We start from the raw sequence: 15,656 nt of genomic DNA, 5'->3' as shown, positions 1-15,656 counted from the left end.
TGTATTTTATGTCATTATGTACCAATGACAAATAATTTTTAGACTGGCAATGGTCATGGACAATACTTGGAGTTAGGTAGCTATCTCTCTTTTGCCCAGTGTGCCTAAGAATAAATAATTTCCTAAAACCAAGTCTTTGTTAAAATTATTAGTACAGATCATTTTTTATATTTTTAAGCACAATTCAATAATGTGGTTACTGATAAAACAGTTAACATTCTTTATTAGCAAGTCTTGTCTAGGACATCGTATATTGACACTGCAAAGGAGACAACTTCAGGGTGGACTGAGAAGGCTTATTTGATCCAGTAAAGCCATATTTGCAGTTGGAGGTATAAGCCACAAAATCCTTCCTTCTATACAGTTCAGCCCGACGTTTACAGCAGCCAAATTTGCTCAGCAACAGAAAGAAATCTCTTTGGAATGCCTTTGTGAAAATTGCATACAGAAATGGATTGGCACAAGAATTGACAGGATAAAAAAGAACCAGTAAAACTTTAGAGTTGGTTACTGTGATAAGGGGCACTTTGAAGGCAGCTGAGATGGCAAAAAAAGAGATTGGTGCCATGCAGGTGAAATCAGTGAAGATGAGGACCGCCATTTTCTTGGCAATCTTTGTATCTTTGTTGGTAGTCATTAGCTCTGGATTTTGAACTGCAAAATAAATTTTAATGTAGCAAGCACAAATGATGACGAAGGCCACCACATTGAGTATCAGGATGGTTAATATGTAGACTTGTGAGAGAGTGGTTTCCACATCCATGGGGAGGCAAATGCTGACCTTCATGTAATTGCTGACACCCACAAGGGGCAAAGTGGCAATTAGAGTAGAAAAGAGCCATCCTCCAAGCATGATCGGAATGGCGTGTCTTAAACGTAGCTTTTGGTCCAGCTGAAGAGCATAGGTGATGGTGTGCCATCTTTCTAGTGTGATAACCGTGAGGGTGTAGACAGAAAGCTCACTTGAAAATACAGTGAAAAAGCCAGCTGCACTACATCCCCTCCCTGTCTGCCAGTCTATGGCATGGTTATAATACTGGCCTTTGGTTTGGGAATCAACTGAGGCAATGAGCAGCAGGTAGAGCCCCATGCAAAAGTCTGCAAAGGAGAGATTGCACATGAGAAAACGGGGCACTGTCAGTTTATAACGACTAGTCAGGAGAACAAAAAGAACAGTCACATTTCCCATGATGGCTAGGATATTAATCAGCCAAATCAGGACTCTAAGGAAGTCATAGCCCATAATATCTTCACAGGGATTAAAAGCATCTGGTTCAGGAGCACATCGGAGTGTCTTGGGTGAGCAGAAACCATAGTCGTAATCCCAGTCACTCAGTTCACTCTCAGCAAAGATGGCAGAATAACTGTAAGAAGAATATTTTGTCTCAGTGTAAACTCAAGAGATTTTCTATGATTCTGTATATTAAAAAAAATGGAAGAATAATCCTTAGGGTTTTTTAAATCCTATGAAACAAAAGGAAACAAAGCCACAACAGCCTCAGTCTTAGGTTTATTTGTTAAATTATCTGAGAACTCCAAATTGATATAGGAATTCCTTAAGGGAATATATATGTATGTATATCATTGATGCAAAGGCTTAATGAAGCTGTTTACAGAGGATGATTTTTCTTTGGAAAACAAACTTAAAGACACAGTATATGCTTGCTATGTCTGAAAGAATCCTTTCTTGGCATTTTCTTAGGTATTTATTTCATTTACTTGCCAACCAAACTGCTGTCAAGCCATGTGTCTATAGTAGAACACAAATGGGATTGGAAGGCTCACCCTGCTGAAGGCTCACCGCTACCGGTAGACTAGCTTGCACATTGGTCTCTGGCTAATCACATAGCCCAGGTGAGAAGTGGAAAGCAAGGATGGACTACTGGAAACCTAGCAGAAGATGAATATAGACATGGACAACAGGGAGAAATGTCTGCTTTGGGGGAAATAGGGACAATAGATATTCCTTAGGGGTATGAATCAAATTCAGAGAGTGGAATGAAGAGGAACTCCATCTCTAGTGAAGGAGCAGCCCCACCTCTGGCACTCCCTTCCTCCCAGGCCCACTGCTAATAATTAAGTTCAGGTTTTCATCCTCTCTTACAAGACAGTTACATTAGTTTTCCCCCAGCATCCTTCCCCAATTTTAGCCCTCTTCCAGTCCATCTGTACCTTCCTCCTGGAATGGCTTTTCTTAAGTACAAATCTATTCAAACTTTTGCTAGGTTCTCCATGGCTATGGGATAAAATCCAGACTCCTTGTGATGACCTCCAAGTCCTAAATGATCTGGGTTCTGCCTCTTCCTCCAGTCTCATTTCCGAGAAGCAGTGGTGCTTCACAATTGAGAACATGGGCTTTGGAACAAAGCTGACTGGGTTCCAGTCTTCATAGGCTGTGTAAATCTGGGTGGGAGAGTTACTATCTCTGTGCCTTAATCTCTTCATTTGCCAAATAGACCTACGAATCATACTTCCCTTGTTAATGTTGTGCTAAGGATTAACTGTGTTAACACCTGTAGAAATGTTTAGAATAATGCCTGACACATATTAAGGGTTCAGTGACTGTTAGGGATTTTTATAATGATCTCTTGCACATCCCTCATGCAACTTTCCCTTCAGTTACATGAAATGACTTGTGGCTTTCAGAATCTACTCTTTCATCCCTCTGTCTTTGTATGTGCCGTTTCTTTTTCCCTTCCTCTCCTTATCTCTCTGGTGAATTCGTCCTCATCCTTAAAGGTAAGCTCCTCTTTGAAGCCTTTCTTGTTTCTACACCTCCAAGGAGTTTATCACTCCTTCTGCCATGGCTGCACTTAAGGACTATTGTCATTATCAAACTGTACTGCCGTTGTGTGATGATGCGTGTCTTCTTTAATAATCCGTGAAGCTATTCTTTAATAGCTTTGAAGGCAGGGGACTAGGTCTTACTTATTTCTGAACTCTCAGTGCCTCACACAGTTTTGGCTCGGAGTATCCATTCAGTAAATGCTTGAGGAATGAGTAAACCAGGGTGATCCTGGCTCTGAGAGGAATTGAAAGGATATAGGGACAACAAGTGTGTACAGTATGATGCATGTAGGCTCAACAAATTTTCTCTTTGTTAGGTCTGCTCATATAATCTTGGGAGCTGGAGGAATGGGCATAATTTTTCTGTCAGGGCCATCACAAATATGTATTTTACCTTAGGGTTTCTCACCCTTTAAAAGAGTATTTTTCTCTATTCTCAAAACTTAGCTTCTCACGTTCCGAACAAGGAAGTGTGAACTTGATTCTGTGAGTGCATGAAATGATATATTTGAGCAATACAATTACTGAAGGGAAATAACACAGATTAAAAAAGGAATGAAAAGAAATCTATGATCTTTGAATTCCAAAATGGTGCTAGAAATTCTTAGAAACCATTTTGGGACTAGTGAAGGATTGCTGCTCTGCATAGAAGATTACGCAGGAACCTTACCTGCTTTATTACTAAATGCAGGTGCATTTGTTTATCCTCATCTCATGCCCATTAATAGAATTACCTGTTTTTTTTAATCTTTAAAGGGATGTGGTGGTTATAAAAATGATTAAAGAAAATAGTTTATTTCTTTGCATTAGAGAGGTTCTGAAAGACAATCTTACTGAACCCCTCATTTTATTGGTGAGGAACCCAAGGTTAAAGGAGGTAGGTGATTAGCCTAAAGTCCCTCAGCACTAGGCTGTAGTGGTAGCATTAGGTCTTCATACCCCTAGTGCAGGGGCCTTTCCTCTATGTCACTGTCTCTAGGTCAGTGCTTTTCTCCAGCCCTGCGTTCGCCCCCCCGCTCAGTGGGGAGCCTGCTTCTCCCTCTCCCTCTGCCTTTCCCCTGTGCTCATGCTCTCTCTCTCTCAAATAAATAAATACCATCTTAAAAAAAAAACTACTTTAGCTGCTACTAATAAAACTATGTCAGAAACACTAATTCAAAGCTTCTAAAAATTCTGCCATGATTTCTGAATAAATTTGTGTTAATAAGAGGTCAAACATGTTCTCTCTCTCTCCTCTGGTCCTTTGCCCCCCTTTTTTTTTTTGCCCTATTGGGCATATGTCTAGCAATTTTTCTCTTTCGTGATTTGTCTTTAGACCAAATACCTACCTGCTGCTACTTACATTTGTGTCCTGGGATGGCTCCTGAGGGCAGCAGCATGCTTATTGACAAAACCCAGCAGGGAGCTGTCTTTAGTACTGAAGGGTATGAATGGACTTGTCTAGACCTACAACACTGAGTCAGAGGAAGGAGAGGCTACTCCAATCACAATGAACAAAGACAGGAGGAAAGATTGGGACTATAGGAGAAAGATGGGGCCAGCTGTAACAGCAAGGGCACTGATATCTTGGCGAGAGTAGGTAAGGATTAGTGGCTGGCTGTAGAATTTCTAAACTCCAGGGATTTAGGAATAGCAAGGTAGGAAGGGGGGGAAGGGGGCTTCATAGGGAGCACATTCTTTTTACCTAGATTATGTACTAATTTCACATAGTTTTGGGGATGCTGGAGATTAGGGGATTTGTTTTAAAGTAGTGTTAGTATAGCAAACTCAAGATTGTAGCCTTATTTGGGAAGGCTTGTGGCGGGCTGATGAGGATTATTGAGAGTGGGCTAAAGTCTCCCGTCCCCACAAACTACCCCTTGATGCTACCGTTGACTATAGCCAGAAGTGTTTCCTGTTGAGGAAAAAAGCCATAGGTTACAAAAGAGTTACAGGGAAGGTGACTGACAGAATATCGAGACAAGAGCAGGAATGATGAGGAAAAGGAACATTGGAATACACTTGGTGTTGGACCTAAATGAAAGAGAGAAGAAGGATACAGAGTATATTTCTAATGTACCCCAGATGCTGTCACATTCTTTAATAACTCCCTTTACTCTCATGGTTCTGAGAGCCAAATGATATTCCTGCTGCCCCTTACAGATGAGGAAAAAGGTCTCAAAAAAGCTAAGTATTGTCCAGGGATACCCATTGTTACAGGAACATCACTGCCAAGGATTCATGTCCAACTCAGAGAAGCCCCAAAGCCCAGGGTCCTTCCATCATACCACCCTGCTGCCTCTATATAACTTGCAGATTGATGGGAAAAAAACAAGAGAAAAGAAAAAAAGGTGAAGAGGGGATGGAGAATGGTAAGGTGTCTTAGAAGGGCATCTGGTTTTGTAGCCTGAAGGACACATGGGGGGAAATAATAAGATTTATAAATCACAGTAAATGTGTCATTGGGACACTGGGATTATCTTTTGAGGCATGCTCTTTTACATTTGAATGTATGTGAAATGCCAAGGCTGCCAGGAAAAATGTTAAAAAAAAAAAATCAGTAGAATAGAAATGGAGCTCCCATGCAGCGTATATTAGTGAGAGCATTGAGGTTGAATAATTTGAAGCTCCAGAGCATAGTGGTCAAGGTGGCCAGAGTCTTTCTGAAGGAAAGTGGCTACTTCTAGAAGCTGTATCTGCAATAATGTTAATCTTTGTTGACCACTGACTAGTGAAAATTCCTACAAATGAAGCCGTCATTTAAACAAGCCCTAAGTGACTTCAAAATACCTGTAAATAAAATTTTAATTTCTGAGGATCATTTAACTGTAGAATGAACATGTAGATACATTTTTTTAGAGTTTTTTTTTTTAACCAGTTAAAAGAGATGTCTGATCAACTGGATGCCGCTTGCAAAGAAAAAAAATTCCCATTTTAAATCTATTAAAAAGTGCTTTGCAAACATCCCCCCAGTGAAGACTTTTATCAGAAGAAAACCACTGGCACTGATAATAAGGTGCATATAGAATGAGACATGGCTTCCTGAATTTCTTTGCATGCAAATACTTACAGCGTTTCATTATTTGGTCTCCTTGCTGTGCTTTCACATTGTTTGGAAAAGTTTTCAAAAATGGAAAATGAAAAATTCTGCCTGAAAGAAAAGAGGTTTAAAAAAAAAGCAGTTGAGCTTTTGGTCTTTAAACTAAACATGATCATGTCTATTTATGCTTTGTTCATCCAAATTCTTTACCTATTATACCAGTCATGTTCTGCACCATTGTCCTAACTGAAACATTTCCTGGGGAGAGAGTAAAGGCTTCAGAATTGTCATTAGAGTGCTTCCAGCTTAGATAAAATGCTCCTGAATGCTAAATGTTTTGTGTGGGCTCTAGAGACAAAAAAGCCTAAATCGGTCATGTAGAATCATGGATTTTTCACTGCTTATTAAAAACTACCTTTATGGTATATTAGGGTTTGCTCCTTACCACTCTCCTTACCACATTGTTCTTGATGAACAAATAACCATTCAGAATTCATGGCTTCGAATCCTAGCTGGGAAATTTGTAAGGATTTGAAGATACTGGACTTCACATTATGATGTGAGTTTTCTACCTTTTTTCCTTATGTGCAGAAATATATGTGGGTGCTCCCTACTCCTCCATTGTTCCAAGAAGTTTAGCCTAATGGAAAGGAGAGAAGTATCAAGATATTAAAGGAGACTTGTACTTATATTCCTAAGATGAGACCAAAGGGAGGCACACAGGAAACTGGATGAAGAAATAGAAGGAAAGAGAAAAGGTGGTGAGAAACTCAACCTTTCCCAAGGAGGAAGGAGATACAAGGCAACTGAGACTAGAAATTTCTATCTATTCTTCTCCAATATTAACAAGACAATTCCTTGTACAAATAACTTTGTATACAAAGCAGGAAGGTGGATAATATAGCAGAACTATTTGACCTACTGGACACACTTTCAAAAATTAATCAGCTTGTTATTTTGGGTCAGGCTTATAAGTCCTCAAATTTGGATCAAAGTATGCGTGTGTGTGTGTGTGTGTGTGTGTGTGTGTGTGTGTGTTTGATGCTAGTTCCATATCTGACTCTTAGGGATACTATGTGTGAACCAGTCTATAGTTAACAGGAAATGTGGTTGTTCTTAGCCTTCAGCTCATAGCACTGGGTTCCATTTACTCTTTTTTTGCAATTTTAATCATAGATACCAAGGAGGTCTTTGGGGCCATCTGCCTAGGCAGCTGTGTGTGTTATCCAGGCCCAGCAGCTGCAGGGCAGAGGGGTGGCTCAGAGTTTGCATCAACATTCCACTGGCCCAGCTTCAGGCTCTCCAGCCTTACTAGCATCCAAGGTTTCAAGCTTTGTGGAGACAGAGGGAGTCAGTTAAACCTTGTAATCCCAAGCAAGACACCCTCTGTGTGACTATATTCCCATTGCACTTTGATACTGGCCTACAACTGCATAAGCCTGTCCTCCCCTTTTTTACCCAGAGGCTGTCTCTTTCATTTGCTGGAATAAAAAGCCCTTGAACAACTGTTTTTACATGTCAGTAATTTCAGAAGGGATGTGACCACTTTGCCTCCAAAGTTGAGGTGTCCAGAATCAGCTTTCTCATAAACCACTGTCTGTATTGTTCTTCAAATTAGTCTCTCACCAGCTTTGCTCACCTCCAAGCCATCTCCAGAGGTGCCGGAGTGTTATTTTACAAAAGCAAATCTGAGTAATTTTGCTTTGAGTTCTTCAGTGTTTCCCCATCCTCTGAGCAACCTGGCCCGGCACTCAGAGCCCATCACAATACACCTCTCCCTGTTTCCTCTGTGTACCAACAAAGCATCTTGCTCCAGTTTTCCCAAAGGACTCCCATCCTTTGTTTCTTGCCTTTGTGCCTTCACACCAGCTACTTTGTCTTCTTGGCATGGTTTCACTCACTCTTCCCTAGCCAACCCCTACCCCTTCTCCAAAGCTCAGCAGAAGTCACTTCCTCAGGGAGCCTTCTGTAAGTCCTATTGCTGTTTAGAAGCTCTTCTTCTGTGCTCCCAGAACATTCTGTTCTGTTCTCCGCTCTATCATTACCCTTGCTGTATTGTACTTAAACATTGGTCTCTTGTGTGTTGCCCCCAAACAGCTGTTTGTGACTCTCGGAGGGTGGGATGAGCTCTTAGTTATCTTTGTATCTTCAGATTTTTGTACAGTTTGGAAATAAGTGCTCAGTTAATATTCTTTGAAGGTCAGTTAATGGTGTATGGCTCTCTGAGTGCTTTGTCTTCTTTTTGGTTACCTCAAAACTTCCGATAGCACTTCATGCACCTCTGCAAGGCACAAAGTAGATGTACAATAATACATGTTGGTTGACTCATTATAAATACGTGAATTCCAAACAAAGACAGCAGCATCTTAGTGTCACTCTTCTAGCACCTCATCTAATTAATTGAGAACATCTTAGCCTGCATAATAACACTTCTGGGCAAATGTTTTCACAGCTGTGAGTTGTGACCCATTAGTGGGTCATGAAAACAGTGGAGTGCATCAAGACTAGTATTAAAAACACAAACACACGTGGAATAAAATAGAGTAAAATAGACAAGAAAAACATGTGCACATCACACATGTAAAAAAGTTTTGTTACCTATGTGACATGTGTAGTGGTTTGCGATGTAAAAAAAGATATTAGTATGTATCTCCGTCAGAAAGAAGTCTGGAAAACAATCTTTAAGGAAAGAATGAAATCCTGCACATGCTGTCCTTCCATTCTGGATTGTAGTGTATCAGTGGAATCAGCAAGATGCCCCCACTGGACACAAACCAGCCAGGAGCTCATGCCCTTTTTGTTGTGACACTAAGCTACTCCTTTGGGAGGTAGAATTCTGTTCTGAAATGAAACATGGTCTTCTTGCTGGGAGAGAAATAGCTTTAAAAAAAAGCCTTCTGTAGAGTTTTGTGTCCATTTTTTTAAATTAAAGATTAGGATGTTAGGTAAAATTTATTCTCTTGAGCCTACTTCCCTCCTTCTTTAAAAATGATGTGCTCTGATAAGGATTAGAGCTAACTGATCTTTAAGATGCCAGTTTTGTACTCCATTTTGCAGCTGCAAATTATAGCCTAATTTAAGGTTATAACTCAGTTGGCCCAGAATAGGCTACAAAGGTCTTGTAGCTGCAGGGCGAATCAACTGTTTGGAATCAGTTTTCGGGAGGAAACAGGATGGCTCGTTTTCTTCTTGGCTCTCTGAAAGTGACCCCATGGCTATGGAGCTGATCTAGAGCAGGGAGTGAAGGGGTAGGAAGCTGTAGACTAGTTGACTGTTTTGAAATCTGTTTCTGCCACAGCTTGGCAGGCTCTCCCTTTTGTTTTTTACTTACTCTTTTGTTGGCAAGTTTCTAAAAGCACAGCAGTGGCTAGGGTAAGTCAGTGTGGCATCCAGGAGGTTGGTAAATTTTTCCCTCGATGGCAGTTTTTTTAGAGAATAGGATGATGTGGCAATGAGTGTCTGGATGGACTCCAGCCCGTAGCTAGGCAAGGCTTGCAATTTGGTGGAAGAAATATCCCTGAAAAATAGAAGGGAGCAAGTCTTTTTGTTTATATATTTTATACATTTGATTCATAGGATGAAACCCCCTCCCAACAATAGTATTGTTCTAGGTTCTGAGGAATCTTTTCTCCATCTTGTCTTTCCCCTAATTCTCCATTCGGTTACTCTCATTAAGATCAAAAACAACAACAACAACAACAACAAAAAACTATGCTGTGTTTTTCCCCTCATATGCACCCCATTATTCCTTTCAAAGTTGAGTGTAACTCCTTATACCTGCCATATGTTCATTAGCATTTCTCTTCCTTCCCCCACACCCCTTTCTCCCTCTCTCCGTCCCTCTCCCTTTCTCCACTTAGCAGACATGAAATAGCTATTGCTTTATGAGACAGCAGGCACGTGCAGTGACAACAGCTTTTGTGCTCTCTCCCAGGGGGAGATATTCAGAGCTTCAGATGCCTCTGTCTTTGACTGATCAAGCCCTGCAGGGTAGGTTTTCACTAAGCACAGGACAGTTATACTATTAAGAGCTGCTGTATGGCCTTAGCCATCATCTACCTGGGAAGCAGACTGCATGTTATCTAAAGGCAAACTGGATTCATCATCAGTCCAAAGCAAGCAAGCAGTTGGGCATGCAAAGAGTACTGTGTGGAAACCTTAGGTTTTGTAAACAAGGTCCCAAACTCTGGCTTTTCTAGACTTGAGGCAATATCTGAGAAAAATCCAAACAAGTTCAATGTGAGGAGGAAGATGAGTCAGTAGAAAATTTAAAATCCTGCCCATCTCCTAAGTGGTTGCTGCTGATGCCCCATGAAACTTTTCCATCAGCACAGTCCCCTTCGGCAAATTGTCCCAGTGCTTAGTGCCCAGCACATGGAAGGGGATCAAGAGATGACTGATAGACAGATGAACTTGACAACATGGAGCGATGACTAGTGTAGGTCATTGGTGGACCAGTCAAGACGGCAGAATTTACCTCACGGGCTTCAGATTCCTGCTGCTTTTGTGTTCTTGTTGATTGAGATAACCAGTGTTCTCATTCTGCTTTATGGAGGTATCTTGGATATGTTAGGGATAGAGCACACAACTCTTTGCAGGTGGGTTTTTTGTTTTGTGTGTGTGCGTATGTTTTGCTGGGGGGTTATTTTAGGATTTTAATACTTAGGATTTTAAATTAGGATATTTAGGATTTTAAATTAGGATTCTAGAAGAGGCAAGTTCTCATTATAAAGGAGTAAATCTCTGATAATATATTTTCAGTCTCATGGAAGACCAGTGGGGGAAATGTTTCTGAGTTGTGGGTAGAAGGAATGCTTCTAGACACCACTGACACCCTAAGGGTGTAATGAGAACAGCTGCTTGTGAAATAAGACTAGGTCTGGTCTGACTGTTCTGGACAAGACAGTGCAGGTATCTCTGTTGCTCACAGTCATTTCTAAGCAAGTGGACCAAACAGCTCTTCAGGCAAAGACTATCAGGCAGGATGTCTTGTGACCACACTAACTTCATCATACACTTTGACCCAGAGGCAACTCTCTTTGACTGGCTGTCCAGCGGCTGGGTCAGTAGCCATCTTGCTCTAAGAGCTCTGCCTATAAGGTGTGCTAGACTACAGAGTCTCAACCAACCTGTATGATTGTGAGTCTGGTGTACAATGAATATGAGACTTACAGACAAGGACCCTTGGGGTAGGGTGGCGGAAGCTGAGACACAGCAGAGAAAGCAGTGGGCAGGAGTCATGAGGTAGTAAAAGCAAAAGTCATGAGGTTGAGTGGAGAGTAGAGAGAGCCTTAGGATTGAGAGTGGCAGAAGTTAGGAAGTTGAGAAGGTCAGGAGTTTTAATGGTGGGAATTAGGAAGTAAACAGAGTCAGGGGTTGATGATTACAGGAATTAAGAAGAGTCAGAATGGATACCAGCAGGAGCTGCTGACTAGGTGAAGTCAGGGGTTGACAGTGGTGGGGGCTAGAACTGGACACAGTTTGAGGTTGACAGTAGTGGGGCTAGGAGCTAGACTGGATTGGGGGTTGACAGTAATGGGGGCAAGAACTAAAGACAATGAGGCGTTGACAGCAGTGGGGGCTAGGAACTAGACACAGTCGGGGGGTTGATAGTAGTGGGGGCTGGGAACTAGAAATAGGGGGGTTGATAGAAGTGGGGCCTGGGATCTAGACACAGTCAGGGGGGTTGATAGTAGTGGGGGCTGGGAACTAGACACAGTCAGGAGGGTTGATAGCAGTGGGGGCTGGGAACTAGAGACGGTCAGGGGGGTTGATAGTCGTGGGGGCTGGGAACTAGAGATAGTCGGGAGGGTTGGTAGTAGCGGGGGCTGGGAACTAGAGACAGTCTGGGGGTTAATAGTAGTGGGGGCTGGGAACTAGAGATAGGGGGGTTGACAGTCGTGGGGGCTGGGAACTAGAGACAGTCGGGGGGTTGATAGTAGTGGGGGCTGGGAACTAGAGATAGGGGGGTTGACAGTCGTGGGGGCTGGGAACTAGAGGCAGTCGGGGGGTTGATAGTAGTGGGGGCTGGGAACTAGAGACAGTCGGGGGGGTTGATAGTTGTGGGGGCTGGGAACTAGACACAGTCAGGAGGGTTGATAGTAGCGGGGGCTGGGAATTAGAGACAGTTGGGGGGTTGATAGTAGTGGGGGCTGGGAACTAGAGACAGTCGGGGGGGTTGATAGCAGTGGGGGCTGGGAACTAGGCACAGTCAGAAGTTGACAGTGGCAGGGTTGGAAGTAGAGTGGTTCTGCTGCTTGCACCTCAGGGAGCCTGACAGAGAAGCTCAGCTCTGTCCGTATAAGTGCCAGGGGCAAGTCAGATCTTTGTCCTTTGCACGTCCATGGATGGATACCAGGCAGGCAGCCACCCCTCTGTCAGCACGTAAGACAGCCCTGCATACTTGGTGTTATAGGTTGAATCGTGTCTCTTCCAAATTCAAATGTGGAAGTCCTAAGCCCCCAGTACCTCAGAATCTGACCTTATTTGGACACGAGGTCTTCACAGAGGTAATCATGATAAAATGAGGTCATTAGGATGGATCCAGATCCAGTATGACTGGTGTCCTTATAAAAAGAGGGAAATTCAGAGACAGGCAGATCCACACAGAGAATGCCATGTGAAGGCGAGAGTTCTGTTGTCACAACCAGAAGGCACACCGAGCAGCAAGGAGGGAGGCCTGGAATAGATCCCACCTTCACAGCCCTCAGGAGGAATAAGCCTGCTGATACCTTGGTTCAGACGTCTAGGCTCTAGAATGCAGACAGTTTCCGTCACGTTAGCCCTCCCAGTTTGCGTTATTGGTTGATGGCAGCCGTTTCACATTCGGAGGCTGAATCTCCACAAACCAGCCTGGGGACAGTGTGGCTGGACACCCTAAGCAGGCCTGGGTGGGGAGGGAAGGCAGCACCCCTGTACTCACAAGATGCTAGGTCCCGTGGCCCCCCGGAAGACTCCATTGTGCATCTTCTCCAGGTGTGCATTTTCCTTGAGCTCCCTGTGGGGAAGGAAGTGTCCTTAGTGGAGTTTGTACTGTCAGGTGTTACCGGTCACAGTGGCACAGACACACGTTTGGAGCAGGCTGCCTGCGTGGTGCTCAGCGCTAGAGGGAAAGGGGGACTGTAGGGAAAGTGGAAAAAGACATGCCGGTGTCGGGCAAACTGTCCAGTTGCGGGAGTGTGTGTCTGGCCCCACCTTTCCCCTGCAGTGTCCGCCTCACTAGGTAGAATGTGTTGTCCTACAGCTCAGAGTGCTCACCGCCCCTGGCCTGGAGTTAGGACAGCTGGCTGCGGCACAGCTGCGCCAGGATGAAACTGCTGCTCCAGTGTTCAAGGCTGAAGGGTGGAGGGCAGCCTGCTCTGTGTCCCGCGCTCCGCCGCCCTGACCTTGGAGGTCTCAGAGTTGGCTAACAGTCATCTACTGAAGTTTGCCAGTACTTTACTTGAAAAGAAAAAGTAGGGTCCACTCAAAGATAGCCCTTTCATCATGGGAATTGTACTCTTTTTTTTTTTTTTTCCGGCATGCATTCTCTATGGGTAGGAAAGGGGAGGAAGAACAGCCTGTGTAGAAAATTGCCCCGCACCCTGCACGCCTCACACAGGGTCCTGTGCTGGGTATATGATTGTCACCAGTATACATGTTGTGGAAACAAAAGGGTTGAGGGCTACTGTAGTTAAAGCTGTGGCACAACCAAACGCTGCTGTGCAGTAGCTACCTGATGCTTCTGTTCCCTGGAGCTCCAAGCAGCTCAGGGTGAACTGCTCAGGATCAGCTAGCTCAGCCTGGTTCTGCCAAGTGGCCTCCTGCCTGGGCCCTGACGCTGGGGTCTCCAAGCCCAGGCCCCTCTCTGGGTGGACTAGGAAGCAAGGAGAGGAGTTCCTGGGCTCAGACTTGCTGGCCTTCTTCTGAGCACTTTCATTCTATAAGAGAAGATTGGTGCCTCAAAGAGCCTTCTAGAACATGCCTCCATTGTTGGTGTGGTGATTTCAAGCATGGGAGCATGATTCTTCTGCATCACCATTACAGTGTTGCATAGCAGAACAAATAGACCGACACTCGCTCTCCCCTCCCCTGCAGGATGCTTAGGCATCGTGGCTCGTCTCATAGCTCTACATCTTCTTCGTTGTCTTTCTGCATGTCTCCACATCATGCCTGCCATTTAAAAACTACAAACCCCCCTGCATCTTGCTCCCTGGGCGGCTGTTTTCCACATGCTTCTACTAAGCGTTTTCCTTGGAAATCCTCAGCCCTTCCATCAGAAGGCACCCGTCAGTCTCATACAGTTCCATCCCCTGGGTGTATTTCCACTTTCAAAGAGATGAGGTTGTCAGAGTCAATTGCTGTCTAAAATCTAAATCAAAAGAAAATTTCCTTTCCAAACCTCCATGGCTCTTCTTCCTGATTTGGTTTGTTTTAATTAGGTTCTGTTATGGTCACAAATCATTGAAACGGGGCTCTGTGAGCAAATAATCCTCATGTCAGCCAGGTCAAATTAATGGTTCAAATTTCATGACAGCATTTCACATGTTTTATTAAAACTCAGATCTTCCTGTGTACTGATAATTCTGCATTATGTAACTCGGTTGAAAATAAATTTGTCTGCCATGTTTTCCTGGGGGTCACTTCCATGTTCCCAAGTGACACAGCCCTCCAGGCATGAGAAGCACAGGCAGGATAACCTCTTGAGGCACGGTGGGAGAACGCCCAAACTCCACCCAAAATGTTCCTAAGTGGGGTGCTCTGGGAATGGTAGGGACTGATTCTCAGAACCCTGGAGGTGTCTGAGGGCAACCCTCTGGTGCTGCTTCCCTCCACCCTGTCTTGCATTAGTAAATAGGAAGTTTGAAAACTTTGCAGGGCCTTGGTGTCATCATTCTGAACAACTTTGAACAGGCCCACGTATGAGGAAGGTGTCAGATACTGGGTTGAATGTATGGTTTGAAAATTTGGCTTGGCGGTTTTAAAACCTACCTCCCCTTCCCTGCTTCGATCCTTCAATGGGCCTCCTTGCCCGTGGAAGAGAATTCACTCTTCCATTGCCTCTGAGTTCTGCATGATTTGTTCCTGCTTCATGTCCAGGTTTGTCTCATACCCATTTCCCCTTGCTGATGACCCTCTAGCCACACTGTCCTCTCTATTCCTGGAGCTTACAACTTCTTTTCTTTGCACATCCTGCTTCCTCTTCCTGTGACGTACTTCCCCTCACTATTGCCATGGTGGACTCTTTGTCATCCTCTAGGCTCAGCCTAAATTTCATGTCCGTGGCAAAGCTATCCCTGGGCACCTAACCTAAAGTCAGTCAGTCCCTGACTCGCAGATCTCAGTAATGGGTTATTTCCTTCATAGGATATATCCCTATCTGCAATAACTTCATTTATTTACTTGTCTTTTTGTCTGTGTCTTCTGCTAGAAGAGAAACTTCATGAGGGCAGGGACTCTTTCCACTCTGCCATCTCAGACCCAGCTCCTAATGTGGTGCCTAATATATCAGTGATTCTTAATAAATGTTATTGGATAAATAAATGAATGAGATTGATTTGTATCCTTGGCAAACTGATTTGTGTTCTTGGCTTCCTCTTTCTTGCAACAGTGAGGTGTGGAAGATTCAGAAACTTGACTAGTTGGACTTTTTGAAGTTCACACTCATTTTGGCATCACTGAAGCAGCTGGGATACTGCCGACCAAGGCCCTCCGTCCCAAAGTCCTGTTGTCCCTGACCTCCCGAAGATGTCCTCTGCTGGTGTCCCTCCCACTCCGCTTTTGCTCTGGCTTCTCCTCCTTTCTTGTTGTCCCCCAATTTTATATTCAGTTCTCTTAGTTCCCCCCTCGTCCAGGTGACCTCAGCCACAAA

At 43.9% G+C, this 15,656-nt stretch overlaps 1 protein-coding gene across 1 annotated transcript in view; it reads right to left on the bottom strand.

Annotated features, from left to right (window-relative positions):
• Window positions 1-211: 211 nt before the first annotated feature.
• LHCGR (luteinizing hormone/choriogonadotropin receptor) overlaps window positions 212-15,656 on the bottom strand; it is a 54,673-nt gene continuing 39,228 nt past the window's right edge. Inside the window, exons 8-11 of the mRNA XM_064571778.1 lie at window positions 12,729-12,803; window positions 9,138-9,323; window positions 5,837-5,917; window positions 212-1,364 (exon numbers count right to left, since the gene is read on the bottom strand). Of these exons, the coding sequence (XP_064427848.1) occupies window positions 239-1,364; window positions 5,837-5,917; window positions 9,138-9,323; window positions 12,729-12,803 (1,468 nt within the window). The 3' untranslated portion in view covers window positions 212-238. The remainder of the gene's footprint in view (window positions 1,365-5,836; window positions 5,918-9,137; window positions 9,324-12,728; window positions 12,804-15,656) is intronic.

The sequence above is a fragment of the Mirounga angustirostris genome, unplaced genomic scaffold, assembly GCF_029215605.1.
Source record: "Mirounga angustirostris isolate CCGP_5_RB_7025 unplaced genomic scaffold, mMirAng1.0.hap1 SCAF_10, whole genome shotgun sequence".
Classification (NCBI taxonomy): Eukaryota; Metazoa; Chordata; class Mammalia; order Carnivora; family Phocidae; genus Mirounga; species Mirounga angustirostris.
The sequence above is the reverse complement of the archived record's forward strand: the minus strand, read 5'-3'. Positions and strand labels throughout refer to the sequence as shown.